At 48.7% G+C, this 17,469-nt stretch overlaps 6 protein-coding genes across 6 annotated transcripts; 3 read left to right on the plus strand and 3 right to left on the minus strand.

The window, feature by feature from the left end:
* Positions 1 to 478: 478 nt before the first annotated feature.
* N7537_011728 (type I polyketide synthase) lies at positions 479 to 8,005 on the minus strand (the record flags this gene model as incomplete). Its single annotated transcript, XM_056902782.1, has 8 exons — positions 479 to 630; positions 698 to 1,364; positions 1,428 to 5,770; positions 5,853 to 6,780; positions 6,842 to 7,204; positions 7,262 to 7,530; positions 7,592 to 7,736; positions 7,796 to 8,005. 8 exons carry the CDS (start codon positions 8,003 to 8,005, stop codon positions 479 to 481), a joined length of 7,077 nt encoding a protein of 2,358 aa, XP_056748069.1.
* A 1,431-nt stretch (positions 8,006 to 9,436) lies between these two features.
* On the plus strand, positions 9,437 to 10,553 carry N7537_011729 (zinc-binding alcohol dehydrogenase family protein; the record flags this gene model as incomplete). Its single annotated transcript, XM_056902783.1, has 2 exons — positions 9,437 to 9,545; positions 9,613 to 10,553. 2 exons carry the CDS (start codon positions 9,437 to 9,439, stop codon positions 10,551 to 10,553), a joined length of 1,050 nt encoding a protein of 349 aa, XP_056748070.1.
* A 1,218-nt stretch (positions 10,554 to 11,771) lies between these two features.
* N7537_011730 (YbhB/YbcL family Raf kinase inhibitor-like protein) lies at positions 11,772 to 12,560 on the plus strand (the record flags this gene model as incomplete). The annotated part of the gene is made up of 2 exons (XM_056902784.1): positions 11,772 to 11,949; positions 12,019 to 12,560. 2 exons carry the CDS (start codon positions 11,772 to 11,774, stop codon positions 12,558 to 12,560), a joined length of 720 nt encoding a protein of 239 aa, XP_056748071.1.
* A 616-nt stretch (positions 12,561 to 13,176) lies between these two features.
* N7537_011731 (uncharacterized protein) lies at positions 13,177 to 14,105 on the plus strand (the record flags this gene model as incomplete). Its single annotated transcript, XM_056902785.1, has 2 exons — positions 13,177 to 13,308; positions 13,383 to 14,105. The coding sequence occupies 2 exons, from the start codon at positions 13,177 to 13,179 to the stop codon at positions 14,103 to 14,105; spliced, it is 855 nt and encodes a 284-aa protein (XP_056748072.1).
* Positions 14,106 to 14,534: 429 nt separating this feature from the next.
* On the minus strand, positions 14,535 to 14,732 carry N7537_011732 (uncharacterized protein; the record flags this gene model as incomplete). The annotated part of the gene is made up of 1 exon (XM_056902786.1): positions 14,535 to 14,732. The coding sequence occupies one exon, from the start codon at positions 14,730 to 14,732 to the stop codon at positions 14,535 to 14,537; it is 198 nt and encodes a 65-aa protein (XP_056748073.1).
* A 157-nt stretch (positions 14,733 to 14,889) lies between these two features.
* On the minus strand, positions 14,890 to 17,007 carry N7537_011733 (aromatic amino acid ammonia-lyase; the record flags this gene model as incomplete). Its single annotated transcript, XM_056902787.1, has 1 exon — positions 14,890 to 17,007. One exon carries the CDS (start codon positions 17,005 to 17,007, stop codon positions 14,890 to 14,892), a length of 2,118 nt encoding a protein of 705 aa, XP_056748074.1.
* Positions 17,008 to 17,469: the final 462 nt, after the last annotated feature.

The raw sequence follows: 17,469 nt of genomic DNA on the forward strand, positions 1-17,469 counted from the left end.
CCAGTTCCCGACATGTTGAGACTATGGGCTGTCATTAGTGGAGCCATGGACGAAGTTGAAGTTGTTCACGCTTGGTCCCCCTCACTACATTGAAATGACGTCTCTCACCCCGGCTATTGCATATTCCATGATCCTGTAATCTACACAGCGGAGCTATCCGCCATGCAATATGCGAGGTTACTCTAAGGATAAACGGTTAGAGTATCCCCTGGGCATGTGAGTTTGATGATGGGACTCGGGACCCACTCGCGGCACGGGCTCCCAACACGGCAACTCTTGGCAATTTCGAAGATTTCATACATTTCGTATTTAAAACATCGTATTGTAAGTAAAAAACACACATACCGAACATTTGAACTATTGAAACATTGAACTAGCCAAAATTGAGAAACGCTATAAAGCAAGAAACATGAAGAAATGGTTGCCCTTAACCTAATCCACACTCAGCATGGATCATCGGACAGTTCTTCAGATCTCTTCAGCTCGGCACCGAGACAAATGAACTAGTGGAGGCAATTTTCCTTGCTAACGCCTTGGTCGGTTGCGAGCCAAGAAATTCGAAGGAGGACAGTTCTGCCCCTAATTCGCGAGAGACCCAGTTTTGGACGGCTGTAGCTTTAAGGGAATCAACTAGAGGCCAGTATTAGTCAAATGCAAGATCACAATGGGGAAATATTATCCGGGAAAAAAAACATACCACCCAACGCAGACAATGGGAGATCTGAATCGATAGCATCAGCAGTTGTAGCCATTGCATCTGCTAGATATTCACACAGAGCGTTAAGGACAATCTCAGTTGCAGCATCGATAGAATTAGTCTCCTTAAGTAAGGTGCTGGTCTGAATAGAATCCTCAGTATTCTCAACCGCTAGACAAAGCCGGTGATCAAACTTTCGATCGAGAACCCAGCCCGTAGAGCCATTGCTGCGAGACAGGGAGTCGGTCATGCCAGCAATAATCTGAGACGGAAGAGAAAGTTTGCTGTTGATGATCACTCGAAGCAAGGTCTGCAGCTCATGGGTCATGATTTCTGTGCCCTCAAGATGTTTGTATCGACGCCGGCGTTGCTCTTGGTCTTCAGAAATGTCGCTGAGTCCACTGGCATCTGGCACGAGGCCGATGTTGATAGAATGGCCTGGGAGACCATGACTGCGTCGCCATTCCATGAGAGCATCAATGAAGCCATTGCCCGCAGAATAGTTAGCTTGTCCCATATTGCCAATGACACTAGCCACGGAAGATAAGGCCACGAAGAAACTCAAGCCTTCCTTCGAAAACAGATGGTGCAAGTTCAGCGTTCCGCGGATCTTGGACTGTGTGGATTGGGTCCAATCGTCAAAAGTCATGTTCTCGAACATTGCGTCCTAGAAATAAAGAAATTAGATAATGTTGATAGGAAAAACAAAAGTGAAACGAGGGTAAATCACCTTCAGAACTGTTGTACACTGAATAACGCCTGCGATGGTCCAGTTTTTGCTGCGAATCTTGTATGACAGGTGGTCAATGTCCCCCTGTTGGGAGATATCACAGCGTAGTACATCTATGGTACACCCGCGATCGCGAAGAAGATCAAGGGCTAGCTGCTGACTAGGCTGTGTCCCGCCAGATCTTCCAAGGAAAACCAAATGGCGGGCCCCAGATTGCACTAAGGTATCAGCAAGCGCAAGGCCTAGATTGCCCAATCCACCTGCTAGGATATATGTGCCTTCTGCGGGAAGGCCAGTAAGATCTGGCAGTGGGAGTACAATAGGGACCTTCCCAGGAGCCTGAAGGTCCAAAATAGCTCGGGTGTTGGTCGCTTTGCAATGTTTCAAAGCTCCCTGGAGATCAGAAACAGGGAACATGGAGTAAGATTGCACGCGATCCAACATCCGATGCTGTTTCATGAAGTCAATCACATGGCGAACTGAAGCATGGAGATTGCCGGGCTTCTCTGAGAATGTTTTCTGTAGTCGCGGGGAAGAGAACGTGCAGCCACTGTCGATGAAGCTCTCTGGAAGAGCACTCAGCTTCATCTCGCTAGACAGATTAATGTACTGTCCACCTTGAACCAGGCACCTAGCAGCATTCCGACCCGGGTACCCGCCAAGGAAGCAAATGCTGGCGTCAACTCCACACCCATTGGTCAGCCTGGACACGCTATTTTCCAGGCTACCGTGAACACCCAAAATTCGATCCACTAATACCGGGTAGCGAGAGCGGAGGCTCTCGGTGGTATCTGAAGAATCCGTTGCCACGATGACTTGCATGTTCATGGCAAGGGCATAATCTATCATGGCCTGGAGAGTTTGACTGATAGACCCAACCAAAAGCACTGAGGAACTTGAGCTGAGGCGACCAACTTGGGTGAGAATTTGATAAGCGTTGAGGTATGCGAGAGGAGTTGATATCGCCTTTGTTGGGTCGGTATTTGCAGGAATTCTGATAGTGTCACTTTCCAAGACTCGCATTGTTGTCAGGAGTCCCGAGTTCGCCGATGCTAAGGTTAACACTTTATCGCCAACGGCTGAGTGGTGCACACCAGATCCGATCCTAGTTACCTTTCCAACAATTTCGAACATTGGAAGAGCTGTCTCTGGTGTATTCCCCTGATCCCCGTGTAAATCGAAGATTGTGGCCATTTCAACCTTGATCTCAGTGTGGTCTGGCCGAAGTTGGTCTTCGGGGAGTTGTAGCTCCTCCCAGCGTGCATTGTCTGCGTCCTGGAACTTTAACTCAAGGGGCCTTTGATCAAGTGTTAGCTCTGATAGCACGGGCCTAGGGCCGTTTACAAGAGTGTGCATGGCCTCATCCACCGCTGGGGTCTCGAGGACTCGTGGAACTAGGAGTCGACCGTTTGCCAGGCGATATTCCATGTCTGGCCGGCGGGAATTTTCCTGCGTAGTGAGCTGCATAACTTGGAGAATGCCACAAGCCAGTCCGAATTTGTCTTCCAGATCTTCCATGTCCACCAATAGGTGTGGGATGGTAGTGTTCCACTGCTCATTGCGAAGTGTTCGCAAAAGGCCGCCTGTGGCGCCGGATCCAATGTTCTCAACAGCCCCTTGGCCCCAGGAAGGTGACACCCAAAGAACGTATTGAACGCGGATTAGCTCTTGGAGACGTTCCAGATCATTTTCTGTCCAGCCGGATACCCAAGGACTTGCCAAGTCAAGTAATGAAATCACAGTCTTCCCTGCTAGTGTAGCCACCTGATCCAATCCAATAGGCACTAAGCGAACGTTATGGGTGGCAAAGATCTTCTCAAGATGCTCAAAAACGGGGAAAGAGTTGGAATTGTCTGTTGGACTCAAAACATAGATTTCAGAGTCTGTTGTCCATGAGACTGGCGTGCGGCGTGCGATAATAAACTTGTGATCTTTGGTCGTGCTGTGGATTTCGAGGCCGTCAAGTTGCTGCAACTTCTCCGCTGCTGAGTGCAGGTCGGTATCTGACACGAGAATCGCTGCCAAACCTCCGTGTTCAAGAATGGTGGGCAGGCACGACAGAATACCTTGAGTGATTTTGTCCTCCCATAGCCTAGACTCATCGATCACGACCAAATCATATTTATCCTGAGCGAGCGAGGAAGATGGAAGCTCGTCGAGTGTAGCGAGGGGCATCAGATGGGTGCCTGGGAGGATGTTCTCTGTAATAGTGGTGCCTTCCACCTGATTATCGGGGCCGCACGAAGCAATAGTGACCTTTCCCAGACAAGGTCGCTTTCCGGCGCTTGGGATCAACTCTTGGAGATTTTCGATCCAAGAGCTTGATGCCTCTGAAGTAGTGATCAGTGCCTTGGCATCCCCGTTTGTATGGCACAGTCTCTTGATCCAGTCGGTCAGCTGGAGACTGCTGGATTGCACGGCCATCTTCTTGTTTCCATCATGGATTTGGCTAGTGACAAGGGGCGACTCCAAATGCTCCTCCCAAACAATCGACGAATATCGGCTCTCCGAGGATGCTTCCTCTTGCTTTTGAGAATTGGGGTTGAAGGGAAGGCGACCGAGATGAACACCTTCAAATGTGATCCAGGGCTGTGACCACGAGGGATCCGATGCGATACAGTGGGATCGCGATTTTCCGTCTCGCCACTTAGTCTCCGTGTGAACAACAAATGGCTCACCTGGCTGCGGTTGGAACGCATTGGAAATGTAGATATTGTCCACTCCAATCGGGATATTCGCGTCGTTGCTGGAGAGTGCATCAGAGCAAGACAAAAGGGCGGACTGGAAGAGGCAATCAAGAGTTGTCGGATGGATGAAACTGGATGACTCCTTTTCGAAGGGCATTGATTGTTTTGTGTCTGTGACCACCCCGGATAACCATAGACGAGACTCTGAATGGCAGAAGGAAACGCCAGTGATTGTCTGGAAGGCTGGTCCTACGGTGAGTCCTCCTGTGTGAGACAACCATTCACGTGCTTGCCTAACATCAGCCATTTGAGCGACTGTTTGGGTATTCTTGATGCGCTCCAATGCTGCTTCCCAGTTCGAGTTATGCTCATCATCGTCTCGGTTCTCGTATCGCGTAATGAATGCACCCTTCGCGTGCTGAATCCAGGAACCCCCGGAGGGAAGTGAGAAGATTCCGAATTGGTACCAACCGGGCATCCCTGGATGAGGCGAGACCTGAAGGAGAGTTTCCAAGCCTCGTTCTTCCTCCGGAATAACCACTCCTCGCATGAAATGAAGATCCTGGAATTCTATCCCCTTGATATTTGCCTGGCCATCTGCAAGTTGCCGCGCTGCCTCCGTAGCCATCACCAACATGCCCGCGGCTGGGAATACGATTGATCCAGCGACAACATGATCGGCCATCCATGGATTCTCCGACAGTCGGAGGAAATTTCTCCATCGTGGCTCCAAAGCGTTTTGATAATCCATGGCAGCTCCTAGAATATCATGACGGGGATACTTGCGTTGTCTCAATTGCGCCGTCTCCACCGGCTCGTGCCAGAAGGACGTTTGGTGATTCCAAGGATAAGAAGGCAAATCGGCAATCATTGTTGGGCTTGAAGTATCGACACTGCTGTTGACCGCAGCAAGGTCTACTGTATGTCCTGTACTCCAAAGAGACCCAGCAACTTCAAATGCTGTTCGCAAAGCATGCTGGTTCCGTGAAACCAGTGAGTGGTAAGGCAATGATGCCATATTTGCATTGACAGACTTCAGAATTTGATTGACGGGTCCTTTCAAAACGGCATGTGGGCCGATCTCAATCAATGCAGTCCATTTGATTGGAACCGGCCGTCGGCGAGATTTGATAGACTCGCTCAGGTTCGCGAGCTGTGACACTGCAGCAGTAAACTCAACTGAGCTAACCATGTTGCGCACCCAGTATGCTCCACCAAGTTCGGCAGGGAAGACACGCTCTTTTGTGACCGATGAAAGCATGGGGATTGAGCCACTGTATCGATCTTCCGGCTTGATACAATTTATGGCATTGCCAACCACTTCAACGAGGTCTTCCATATGAGGGGAGTGATAAGCTGTATCGATGCGCAACTTCCGGGCAAAGTGACCGTCCTGTTGTAATCTTGCTTCAAGCTGATCAATGAAGTCCACATCACCCGAAAGGGTTGTACTGGCAGGACTATTGACGCAGGCAACCACAACTGAACGTGGGGGAAGCTCTTCAAGATACTTCTGTGCATCGACTGCGGAAATACCAGTAGCGAGCATACCTCCTCGTCTGTCACTCTGGGCGATCTGCTGGGAAAAGAAACCACGGAACCATGCGACTCGCAAGGCATCTTCGCGGGAAAGATATCCGGCAGCATATCCAGCGGCTATGTGTTGAAAAGAAGTCAGCGATTATCCATCATGGAATGCCTGTTTTAACAGGAAAGAATGGAGGATATATATTCATACCAATTTCGCCGCTAGAGTGACCAACAACGGCGTTGGGATAAACCGACCAACTGGCCAAAAGATCAACCAATGCAATCTGCAAGGCGCAGGTGATAGGCTGGCTGCGATCGGGTCTGTTAATTTGACTGTCTTTTGCGTCTGCCTTAATCTCCTCTACCATATCAAAGGGACATCCAAGGGCCGAAAGAATGTCTTGTGATTGTGCAATGCTTTCCCTGAAAGTGGAAATCCTCAAAAGCTCCCGGCCCATTCCAGCCCACTGGCCACCCTGGCCTGTGAACACAAAGGCAACTCTTGTTTGAGCTTTGCGGCTAGCTCGAGAAAATTTAGGGAGTCCCTTGTCTAAAATGCTCTGCAGCTGGTCTTGTGAGTTAGCAACCGCGAAGCTGCGGAAGCCCAACTGCGATCGGCGTGTTAGCATTGTGTGGGCTAGATCTTTGAGTGGGATCTCCTGCTCGGCCTTTTGCTGACGTTGAAGGAATGTGCTCCAATTTTGGCCGGCTCGTTCGATACCAGCTTGGTCAAATGTGGAAAACACCACCACATGGGGGGCCGGCTCCCTGTCTTCAGCATTCCCCTGGAAGGCTTCTTTGGTGCTTTCAAGAATTAAGTGGGCATTTGATCCACCGAATCCAAATGAGTTGATACTAGCCCTCTGTGGGAGATGTTCCGGCCAGGGCATCGTTTTGTCGCTTAGGCGTAAACGCCAATCGTCGAGCCGGATCTTGGGGTTGATGTTTTTGAACCCGGCATTTGGCACCAAGGTGCCCTTTTCTAAACATAGAACGACTTTGATCAAGCTAGCCACTCCTGCGGCTCCTTCGGTGTGACCAAAATTTGTCTTTACTGAGCCTACGTATACCGGCTCATCAGTTGGTGTTCGTGCCTGACCCAAAGTCATTCCGACAGCAGACAGCTCCATGGGATCCTGTTCATCAAGTTAATAAACTGCATGCGCAAATAACAATTAACAGAGCTTTTTTGCTTACCCCGACCGGAGTCCCAGTTCCATGGGCTTCAAAGTAAGAAGTGTCTCTCATTGAGATACCATGGCGTTCGTAAACCGAACGAATCAAGTTTGCTTGAGACGTTGGATTGGGCAAGGTAATTCCAGGAGTCCGACCATCCTGATTAATTCCTGTACCGCGGATGATGGCTCGAATATTATCTCCGTCGGCCAATGCGGCACTGAGGGGTTTCAAAAGCACAGCACCAATGCCCTCTCCCCGGCCATATCCATTTGCAGACTCATCAAATGAATGACTTATTCCATCTGCACTCATCATGTGCATGTAGGAGAGTCTTTGTGTGAAATTAGGGTGCAAGATGAGACTGGCTCCAGTAACCAGGGCCTGCCACGAGCGTATTTAGTCCGTGCCAAGAACAGATATACAGATTGCAGTACTCACCATTCCACACTCTCCAGATCGCAAAGATTGGGCTGCTAGATGGACCGCAGTCAAACTCGAGGAACACGCAGTGTCCATCATGATACTCGGGCCCTGGAGATCAAAGAACCACGACAAACGATTAGCCAGCATTGTCCTTCCGTTACCAGTAGCTGAGTTGTGGGGCATATCATAGATATCTCTTGTCGACAATAGCTCATAATCATTGGTCATTGAACCGGAGTACACTGCTGTGTTACTCCCTGGAAGTGTGTCTATTGGTATTCCGCCTATTCCGCCCATTTTAGCTGAACTGGGTTTCCATCAGTTTTTTAATGTCGCTTGTCTTACTGTTTTCGAAGGTTTCATATGCGACTTCAAGCAACAAACGCTGTGCTGGATCCATGCCCGCCGCCTCTTTGGCTGTGATAGAGAAGAAAGGAGCATCAAACCGTGATGGATCTTCCTGCAAGAAAAATCCACTATCATGATTGATCTAATCCCATGACCTTGATGTTAGAATAATACACCAACTTCTAATCGGGGTACTCATACCGCTCCTTTGCGTTCATGGCTGGGGTGATGCCAAGCCGAAGCTTCATATCGGCTCGTGGGAACCATCCCATGCCCAGTACGCCCGTCGCATAGCATCTGCCAGAAGTTCTCAACAGATGTCGCTCCTCCAGAGAAGCGACACCCCATTCCAATCACTGCAATACCCTCCATATCTGAAGGCACAGAACTCGTCGTTGGTCGGCCAGGCATCTTGGGGGTATGGAATGGTTGAGAACAGGTTTGGATAAGATCACGGAGTAGGGATGCTGTGGGGTATTATACTCAATGCCGTGCATTCCAGGTTCGGCAAGACGCCGTTCTAATTGCAGACCATCAAACTGGCTATGAATCTTGGACGCTAGTGCCATTAACGCGTAAAGTGTCGCATATTCACATGCATATTTTACTGGCTATCCAAGCGGAGAACATGCAGTGGAGACCGGGACTAATTGGAAAGCGCTATGGATGATGTACTCCGTACTTTGTACATCAATTTACATCTAGGAACAAACCTCGGGAACATGGATCTGGCTAATGCAGTTGGATCTCAATCCCGATACTCGTGCAGCTCCGATGGCAGACTCAGTTCCACCATTTTCTCTAGTTTGCGTCTACTTGGACGCTCCTGCGGTGAAGAATACGAGAATTCAGTCAAGTGGAGACCATCGATCAACGAACTGGATCGTCAATGCCTCAAGATGGACCTGCTGTATATGTATGTAGATTGTACTGTGACATCTAGTTACCAGTATCGGTCACTGTATTTCAAGATTGCTAATATTCCATACTCCATCGACCCGCATGGTCTGCTCCACTATATTATATCACTAAACCAATGTCCGTGGTTGAAGATCGCCTATCAGGAGTTCTTTTCTGGCTTTTTTTTTTATTGAGGGGATTCCTATCCCGCAGTGGAGAAACCACTTTCCATTCCCAGCCCCCTATTTGAGACAAGTTCCACTTTTCGGATTCCCCGGGTACTTGCATTTCCCTTATTCCGTAAGTACATGGATGTATTTTGGAGAATATCAATCTTTGTCCATTGGGGCATCTGGAGGGCTATTTCTTCGGCCGTTATTATTATGTTGTAATCTCGTAAAAGTGATATTTGGCTGGGGTAACTGGGGGACTATTACTGGCATCATCTAGGCTAGCGGATCTCAATTCCACGATCTTCTGGGCTGCGGAGCTCATTTACAGTAGTAATTGACTTTATTGAAGCTACTAACACTTGCTTGCCCCTCCCCTCCACGCAGATCACCAACAATATATGGGGCACATTTTACCTCCATTTCGATGATCTCAGAAGCTATGTGCAGTACTCCGTAGTCTACGCTAGCTAAATTATCGCGCGGCAAAAAAAAAAAAAAAAAAAGAAGGAAAGAAAAAAAAAAGAAAAAGAAAAAGAAAAAAAATCCCCGTGCTTTGTCACAGCTCTTCAATAGTTCGATCTCGCTCGCAATCCTAAATCACCCTACGGAGTAATTCCAAGCCACATACGGAGAATTCCCGCAGTGCGATAATATCCCTCCCTTTTATAACCCCTAATTTGCCATATGAACGAGGTATCTGAAGACCTTCGGGCCATACCCCACCTCTCTCGCACACTTCATTTCCCCCTTGTTGCGACATCTGTTGAGAATGACTACCCAAAGCGCCATTATCGTCCAAGAAGCTGGCCGCGCAACGCTAGTAGGTGTCCCGCTCCCCGAGTTGCCGGATAATTACATTCTCGTCAAAACAAAAGCTGGTATTTTCTCCTTGTGCTCTTCTTCGCTCCTGTGGTTCATGAACAGCTGGACTAACACAGTAGGAAGTCGCATTGAATCCAACGGACTGGCGTCATATTGATTTTGTACCCTGTACCGGGGCTACCGTGGGCTGTGACTATTCTGGAATAGTAGAAGCCGTGGGGCCGCGCGTGAAGAAGGCATTCAAAAAGGGCGATCGAGTTGCTGGGTTTGTACACGGTAGCAATGCCGTTCGCCACAATGGCGGCGCATTTGCTCAGTATGTGATTGCAAAGGGCGACCTCCAAATATTGATACCCGAGTCCATGAGCTTTGAGGCGGCAGCCACCTTTGGTGTTGGATTGACAACTGTTGGTCAAAATCTTTACCAGAGCATGGAATTACCTTTCCCCGGCGATCAGGGGAGTGAATTAGATGACACAAATATCCTAATCTATGGAGGCGCAACGGCTACCGGTACCCTTGCGATTCAGTTGGCAAAATTATCGGGACTGCGCGTGGTCACAACATGCTCTGAAGCCAACCGCAGCTTCATGTTTGAGCTTGGGGCAGACGCGGTTTTTGATTACCACGATCCACTAGTGGGCGAACAGATCCGAGAGGATACTGATGATGCTCTCGAATTTGTCCTTGATACAATCTCCACGCCCCAATCGGCTGCCATCTGCAGTGCTGCCATTTCGTCAGCGGGCGGTTCCTACAATGCCCTGCTGGATGTACCATCAGCGAGGGATGACGTTGATTCACATGTCTCAATGGCATATGATGTCCTGGGAGAGCCTTACCGCATGGGAACGAAAGAGGTATCTCCTGATAGCACTAACTTTGAATTCGGCGTCAAATGGTGGGAATTGGTGCAGAAACTACTTGAGGAGCGCCGCATTCATCCTCATCCATATCAGGTGAAGCCAGGCGGCTTGGCTGGAGCGTTGGCCGGTCTCCAGATATTACGGGAAGGTAAAGTCCGAGCCTCTAAGCTAGTCTACCGGGTTGATGAAACCGAGTAAAATGTTAAACGAACAAACAAACAAGAACTTCTTGACTTATGACTTGCTATCGAAGTTCGATAAGACGTTGGATCTTCTATGACGAGAAAATACCTGTATGTATAACATGTATGAGTACCACACCATTAATTTCCGAATAAGATGAAGGAACTATTGCGATATTAGACAGATGAAGAGATACTACATATTTAACTGACTGGAAGATTGACGTATGTCCACCAATAAACTTTCTTTAGACAAGGGCATATTTTACACTAGTTAATTGCTCTTGTATTTACGTTGGCATCTATAGTTAATAGCCTTATTCGGAGGCAAGATGGTGTGCTGAGGGCCCTATCTTAAGTACCAGAATATCGGGAAGCATACTCAAATGAACTGCTAGGAGAAAGGGAAAGGTTTCCAACATAGATCCCACAGAATGTATTATAAACTTGAGTTTCAGAACATCCACAATTAACAGGGCACCAATAAAGACTTGGGTTAACAATTTGGGGCACACCCAAAACAGAGGCAAGGTATTTAGACTCGAACGATGGACGACACCCGGGTCTAAGAAAACATTTTTTTATGCGCAAGACGTACTTATTTGGTTGGTCTCTGTATTCCGGTGTAGGCGTGCAGTAATAGGCAACCAAACAGTCGCTCCTGGGGCTGATTGGGGAATGCTAAGAAGCTCACCATTTCCAGCTTTGTGAAGGGCTTACGTATGCTTCCTTTCCAAATCCAAGTTCTTCAAAAGTTTTACTCGCGGGTTGGATCTTGGAAGGTCGAGAAGGGAGCGAGATCTTCTGGGGTGAGGGCCACATCCTATCAAATAAAGAAGAGCTCCGAAAGCTGCTGAGGTGAAAAATGCGTAAAACAAAGAAATTGACTTTAATTTACGTAGATATGTTCTAGAGCAGTTTCCAGTAAAGCCATAAAACAGCGTGAGCATCCACTGAAAACAAAATAAAGAGAGCAAAACTCTTCATCAAAGATCCAAATCAATATGAAAAAGATCACGGAAGAGATGCACCAAATGCTAGGCAGAACCAACACGGCAATAGTCCAGCCACATTGTTCGGTCTGACCATTGATGACTGAGAAAGGGGCCAAGGGCTACTGCTTAAACCAATCCCTCCAGCCTCACCACGTCTGATCATTTATTTCATTCTTCCTCCTGCTTCTCGTTTTTAAAACCAACCAATTACTCCCTATCTGACTATTCCTTACACCGGAATGCGTCTGGTTCTAGCTCTCTTTGCGATTGCTGCGGCTGCCACTGCAGCATCTGCTGGCACGGTTCCCCCCGAGCTGGCAGTCATCGGCGAGCCATCGACCGTTTTGAATGTGACATATTCTGTGGGATTATCCGAATTCAGCTTCAAGCCGGCAATTTCCTCAAAGCAACCGGTATGTAAGAGACACCCCCGAGTTTCCTCTATAGTCTACCTATTCAAACTGACTAGAAGTTTCCAAATTCTAGTCGCCAAGGATGCACCACAGCCGCACCTGCATGACTTGGGATTGAGTAGAGCCAATCGCTACCTTCTGCTAATGGTTGATCCCGACTGGAACAAAACAAGTCCTCCATCGGTAATTGTGCACACTGTTGTCGCCAACCTGACCACGAATGTCAACAGTACTAGCAAGGCGAACGTAATCACGACATATGTTGCTCCCCAGCCCATGTCCGGAACACATAATTACACATTGTTCCTCTTCAACCAACCCTCCAACTTTAGTATACCTGTCCGCTATGCGTCCTTTATGGAGACGACCGATCAAACCCAGCTCAACCGATTGAACCTCCCCCTGGAGAATTTCATCAACCAGACTGGACTAGGAACACCGGTCGCAGCCAATTACTTCCGTGTTACAGCGAGCAACGGCACCAGCACCGCCACCGCCACCACCGCCAGCACAGTCGCTAGCAGTACCTCCAGTGGGGCAGCCATCAAGATGGTGGCCAGCTATTATCTGGCAGGTGCACTAACCCTAGTGAGAGCAGCTGTTATTGTTGTTTAAGTGAGTTTCTGCTTGTTATCGAACGAAATATACAGCAGAGTTGCTTGGATCTCACGTGTAGTTCCCTCACAGAGTACCGGAACCGTGGTGACATTCAGTCATTTCATGCCCATCTAGTGTAATTGCATTTCATTCAACAGTTCAACATCGCTGAGCTTGTACCCATTCGCGGTGGTGTTATCACCTTCGCGGCTCTTGCTGATAAATATGGGTTACCTGAGGCGGACTTTGCTACAAAATGCGGATGCGCGGTTTACATGGGTTAGATCACGGAGGCTGGAGGGGAGTTCGTTGGTGGTGGTGGATGCTATCTGGGAGGGGTAATCTAAGTTCAATCCTTCTCCCTGTTTATCGCAATTCAATGGGTTATCAGAATGGACGGTCCCTAGTGGTGAGTTGTGAGACCTGACAAGGGTCTACGGGGGCCTTGGGGGCCTAAGCTAGGCTTATTAGGCTAAGCTTTGCATACAACGTCATCCTCACTAGTCAGAATCCTGGCTCTTGCGTTTATAAAAAGGAGGGGTTTGTCTTGCTTCCCACTTTTATGATGGGTCGTCTAGACTTACCATGTGCACGGTGAATTCCTCCAATTAGAGACGCCGTATTCTAGCCCAAGATGACAGATACTGTAACGACCCCAGGCTGGTACCAATCCAACGTAACAACCATCGACCCCGAGGCCCGATCGCTTCTAGAGGAATACAGTGGCATCCAACCTGATGAGGTTCTGTCCCATGTTCTCGCCCTAGTAAGTTCGCCCCCTGCGGGCGTACAAGAGCCCATAATCCTACAACAGACTAACGCACTAGGAAAACGAATCAGCGAGATGAAGCTTTCAAAATTTTCCCTTACCCCTGCATCGGGCAAATGCGGTTTTTGAGCTGCCACCTCGCGCGCCTTCCATTCTATCCACGTGTGCTTGCTCGCCTCCGCGCCCACGCCTCCACAGGATTCCTCGATGCAGGATGCTGCGTCGGCCAGGAGCTCCGCTACTTGGTACATTGTGCTAAGATCCCAGCTCGGAGCCTGTACGGGTTTGATCTAGAATCCGGCTTTTTTGATCTCGGATACAAACTTTTCCGGGATAACGATGCAAAATTCCCTGCAACTCTGATTCCAGCGGATCTGGGGACCAAGGATTCTGAATGGGAAACATCCCCAGTTGTAGATACTATGCGGGGGAAGATTGATGTGGTGTGGGCGGGCTCATTGCTGCATTTCTGGGACTTCGAGGGGCAGGTGCAGTCAATCCTTCGGTTGATTGGGTTGTGTCGTGAGGACAAGGGAGTGATTCTATGTGGAAGGCAAATGGGGAGTTTGTTAGCTGGGGAGTATGTGATGACCGGGTTACAGGAGATAAATCACTATCGGCATAATGTCGAAAGTCTAAAGGGCTTGTGGTTCGAGATTCAGCAGAGGACAGGACAAAGGTGGGAAATCGAGGCGAGTTTGGAGGTTGGCGAGACGACGACCAAGATGCAGGGAATGAGTTTTGTAGACTTAAATGTGAGAGTCATCTGGTGGTGTGCCACTAGATTGTCTTAATCGCCCGAGGATTTTCTATACATCTTACTGCGCATCCATCGTCAGCTATGTTGCAAATAGTCAGCCGTTCGCACCATGTAATTCTTGTTTTTAAAAGTGATTCGATAGCCTTGGAAATAACTTAAATTGCTCTCTAACCTGCCCAGGCATGGGTGCCGGGTTTCACTGCAGCATCAATTACCATACAAGCGTCAATTATTGCATGTCAATTGAGCATCCCAAATATAATGGGAACCAATTAATCATTAGCATGTACAACATAGTAAGTAGAATGACAGGGGTTGCCAGAAACACCTATTGGCGGATATCTATATCCATTGTAACCACTAGCCCCTTCATTTGTATAGATCTCTTTTACTAAATCCCCAATGTGCAATTTGTACTAAATTGGCCCGCACTGCTTGATGATTCGCCCAGCCGAACTCGGGCCTAGCGCGAAGACGTGTTGGATGAATGGCTGTATGAGCCCTGGCCGGCGGTGGACTGGTTCTTAGTGTGGGATTCTCGCACGGTTTTCCGTACGCGAGAGATAATACGGGTGGCAGTCGTGCAAATAATGGCCATGTTGACTTGAATCACATCAAGTGGTTCAAAGGGCGCGGCACCATAAGGATACGCGGGGTGCATATCCGTGACAAGATTACTACAACGCAAGCCACTGTATACAGAATAATCGGCCCCTTTGCTTACAAGAAACATCTTGGGCATGTGTTGGTTGTACTAAGTGCATTGCTAGCTTTCACATTCTATTAAATACTCACAAATCTCTTAATGTACAATGTTACTAGTCCTGCATCCAATCCTCTAGGATCCCATCCATCATATCGCCATTAAGCAAGCTCTCATACACCATGCTTACCGAGCTACCGATACTCTTTTTGCCCTTTGTGGAAAGTCCTTTCTGAGCGTTATACAAAGGATCATCTTGAAGCCCACAGTTCATAGGGATGTTCAGCTTCGAGCGCACCCAGGTATAGATTTGTGCAGTCCCCCTACCAAGCTGCACGGCCACCTCCTCGGGGGAAATAGTCGGACCGGGATAAAACATTTCCTCTGCTGTGCTGGACACAACGATCCCAAATTTCTTCTTAAACGCGATGATAGTGGACACTGAACAATCAGGGTTGTGAGTGGCCATGAATACGTTCACTAACGACATAACAGCATCAACAACAGATAAAACACGGTCTTTCCAAGTATTCGAGTTTGCGCGATACCAACTCGACTGGACAATGGGCATGAGTGACGTGCATAGCATCTCAATCTGCGAGCCCTCTAATCCGAGTCCATACAAGGCTCCGCTTGGAGTGAAGTCCTCCATCTTGGTGCGAAGTGTTAAAAGGAATCGATTGTGGTTTGCCCTGATTTCAACACCCTGGCATGAAACATATATATGACAAGCACTCATGTGTGCCAACAGATCTGCAGCCTCCATAGTGCGTCGAGCTGAAATCAGAGCGAGTGAGTTGATACCCTGATTATGCATCTCAGCTGACATAACGTGGGCAGAGACGGGGTGTGCCAGGGCCGCCAACTCAGACATGTACGCTGACATGTTAATGTCGATTCCTTTCATTGTGAAGTTCTCTGATGCGGTGGCATTAAGATTGGCCTCGAGTCCATTATTTGTAGCAGGGTTGATCATCTCAGTAACCTGGGACCAAAGCATTCGGCCTATCATTTGAATGGCCAAACGAGCCTTATCCATTGCTGACGTGACGGCAGCTGCTTGGAAATTTCCACCAGAGTACACTCTTCCAGTAGAACCATCATCTTGCTTGCTTGTGTCCACCAGAGGGTTATCTGACGTGGAGTTGAGCTCCACTTCGAGCTGATGTTGCGCCAGAAGAAGGTCCTCGATGTACGGTCCAATCCATTGAGGAGCTGTTCTCGTCGAATACCGATCTTGGCAGAGTCCATCGCCAGATGCTTGCTGTGACTCCAAACCAACAACAAGCTTGGAGCCCCTCAAGAAGCGCCGGATATTGCTTGCCACCTCAATTTGCCCAGCGTGAGGTCGAGTCGCGTGAATAAAGGGATGAGCCCACTCTACATTCCCGGCCAAGCATTCCGAAGCGAAAGCCGTCAGCATTTGAGCCAACAACGCAAGCTGCTGCGTATCATACAATGCCAAGCTTGCTACTGCCACAGAAGGAGCAGTGCCGTTAATTAGCCCAAGTCCCTCCTTCGGGCCGAGTCCCGTCGGGGAGAGCCCGCTCATTTTCAAGGCCTCAGAGGAAGGCATAACTATGGCTTGTGCGCCCTGACCCACCTGGACAAAGACATCTGGGTTTCCCATAATTGCTCCAGCGATGTATGCCATAGGCATAAGATCTCCAGATGCAGAAATGGTGCCCCTAAGTGGAATTAGGGGAGTAATACCGTTGTGCAGCAGGTCAACCAGGCTGTGGAGAACACATTTGCGGATGGCACTGTGGCCCCTGAGATTCTGATTTGCTCTGGCCACGATGGAGGCTCGAACCCAGGCGAGAGGCATGACGTGGGATGGTTCCCGCTCCGAGTTGCTGGCTGGGTCCTTGTCAGCGGCAGTGATGATTCCACTTTGGATAAATTGTAGAAGATGGGTTTGCAGGTCGATAAGTTCGTTGGTTCTTGTATCAGCACTGCCGCCGAAACCGGTGTTGACGCCATAGATGACACATTTCTGAGAGATGACATCCGCTAAGGTGTCTACGGAGATCTCGAGCCGCTTGGAAAGCAGCTCGTCCGTGCTGATAGTGGGCTCGACTCCATGACGGGCGACGGCCACGATGGAAGCAATGTCGAGGTTGTTGCCGTTGAGCTGAAGTGTTCGTTCCCTGTTCCTCAAATCATGCACATTTGCCAAGAGTTGGAGTGTTGCGCTTATATGAGCCGATTGGCCGTGTCTAGTCAAGGTCATGATAAGGTAACTAGAACTGAAGGCAGCAAATTATATAATCCCTCAACTCCAGGCGTCGTGTTATTGTCTGCTCGATCATCAAGGATCCAAACGACTAGTAATACAAAGGTTTGATTGAGTAGTGCAGAAGGAAAGAGAAAAGGGAAATATATAAATACATAAGTATATAAATATAGGTAGTGTATTCGCTGTACTAGTCTCGGTTTATTTGAACTTTAAGCGGGTACTCAGCTGATCGGCACTGCAGGCGGCGAAGTGTGCCACCAGGGACTTTAGTCCTACTGGCTATTACTGTCGAAAACAGAGCACCTAGGTAAAATTCACCCCATTTCATAGCTGAGGAGTCGAGTGCCGGCGGGCCAAGACCCCGAGGGTGAACTCTAGTTCCAAGTTGCCTAGGTGGAGCTATAATCGCTTAGGAAGCTTCTAAGTTCTGCGGCCCTTGGGCGGCTACGTTAAGCC

The sequence above is a fragment of the Penicillium hordei genome (assembly GCF_028827395.1).
Source record: "Penicillium hordei strain IBT 12815 chromosome Unknown utg000006l_segment0_segment0, whole genome shotgun sequence".
Lineage (NCBI taxonomy): Eukaryota > Fungi > Ascomycota > Eurotiomycetes > Eurotiales > Aspergillaceae > Penicillium > Penicillium hordei.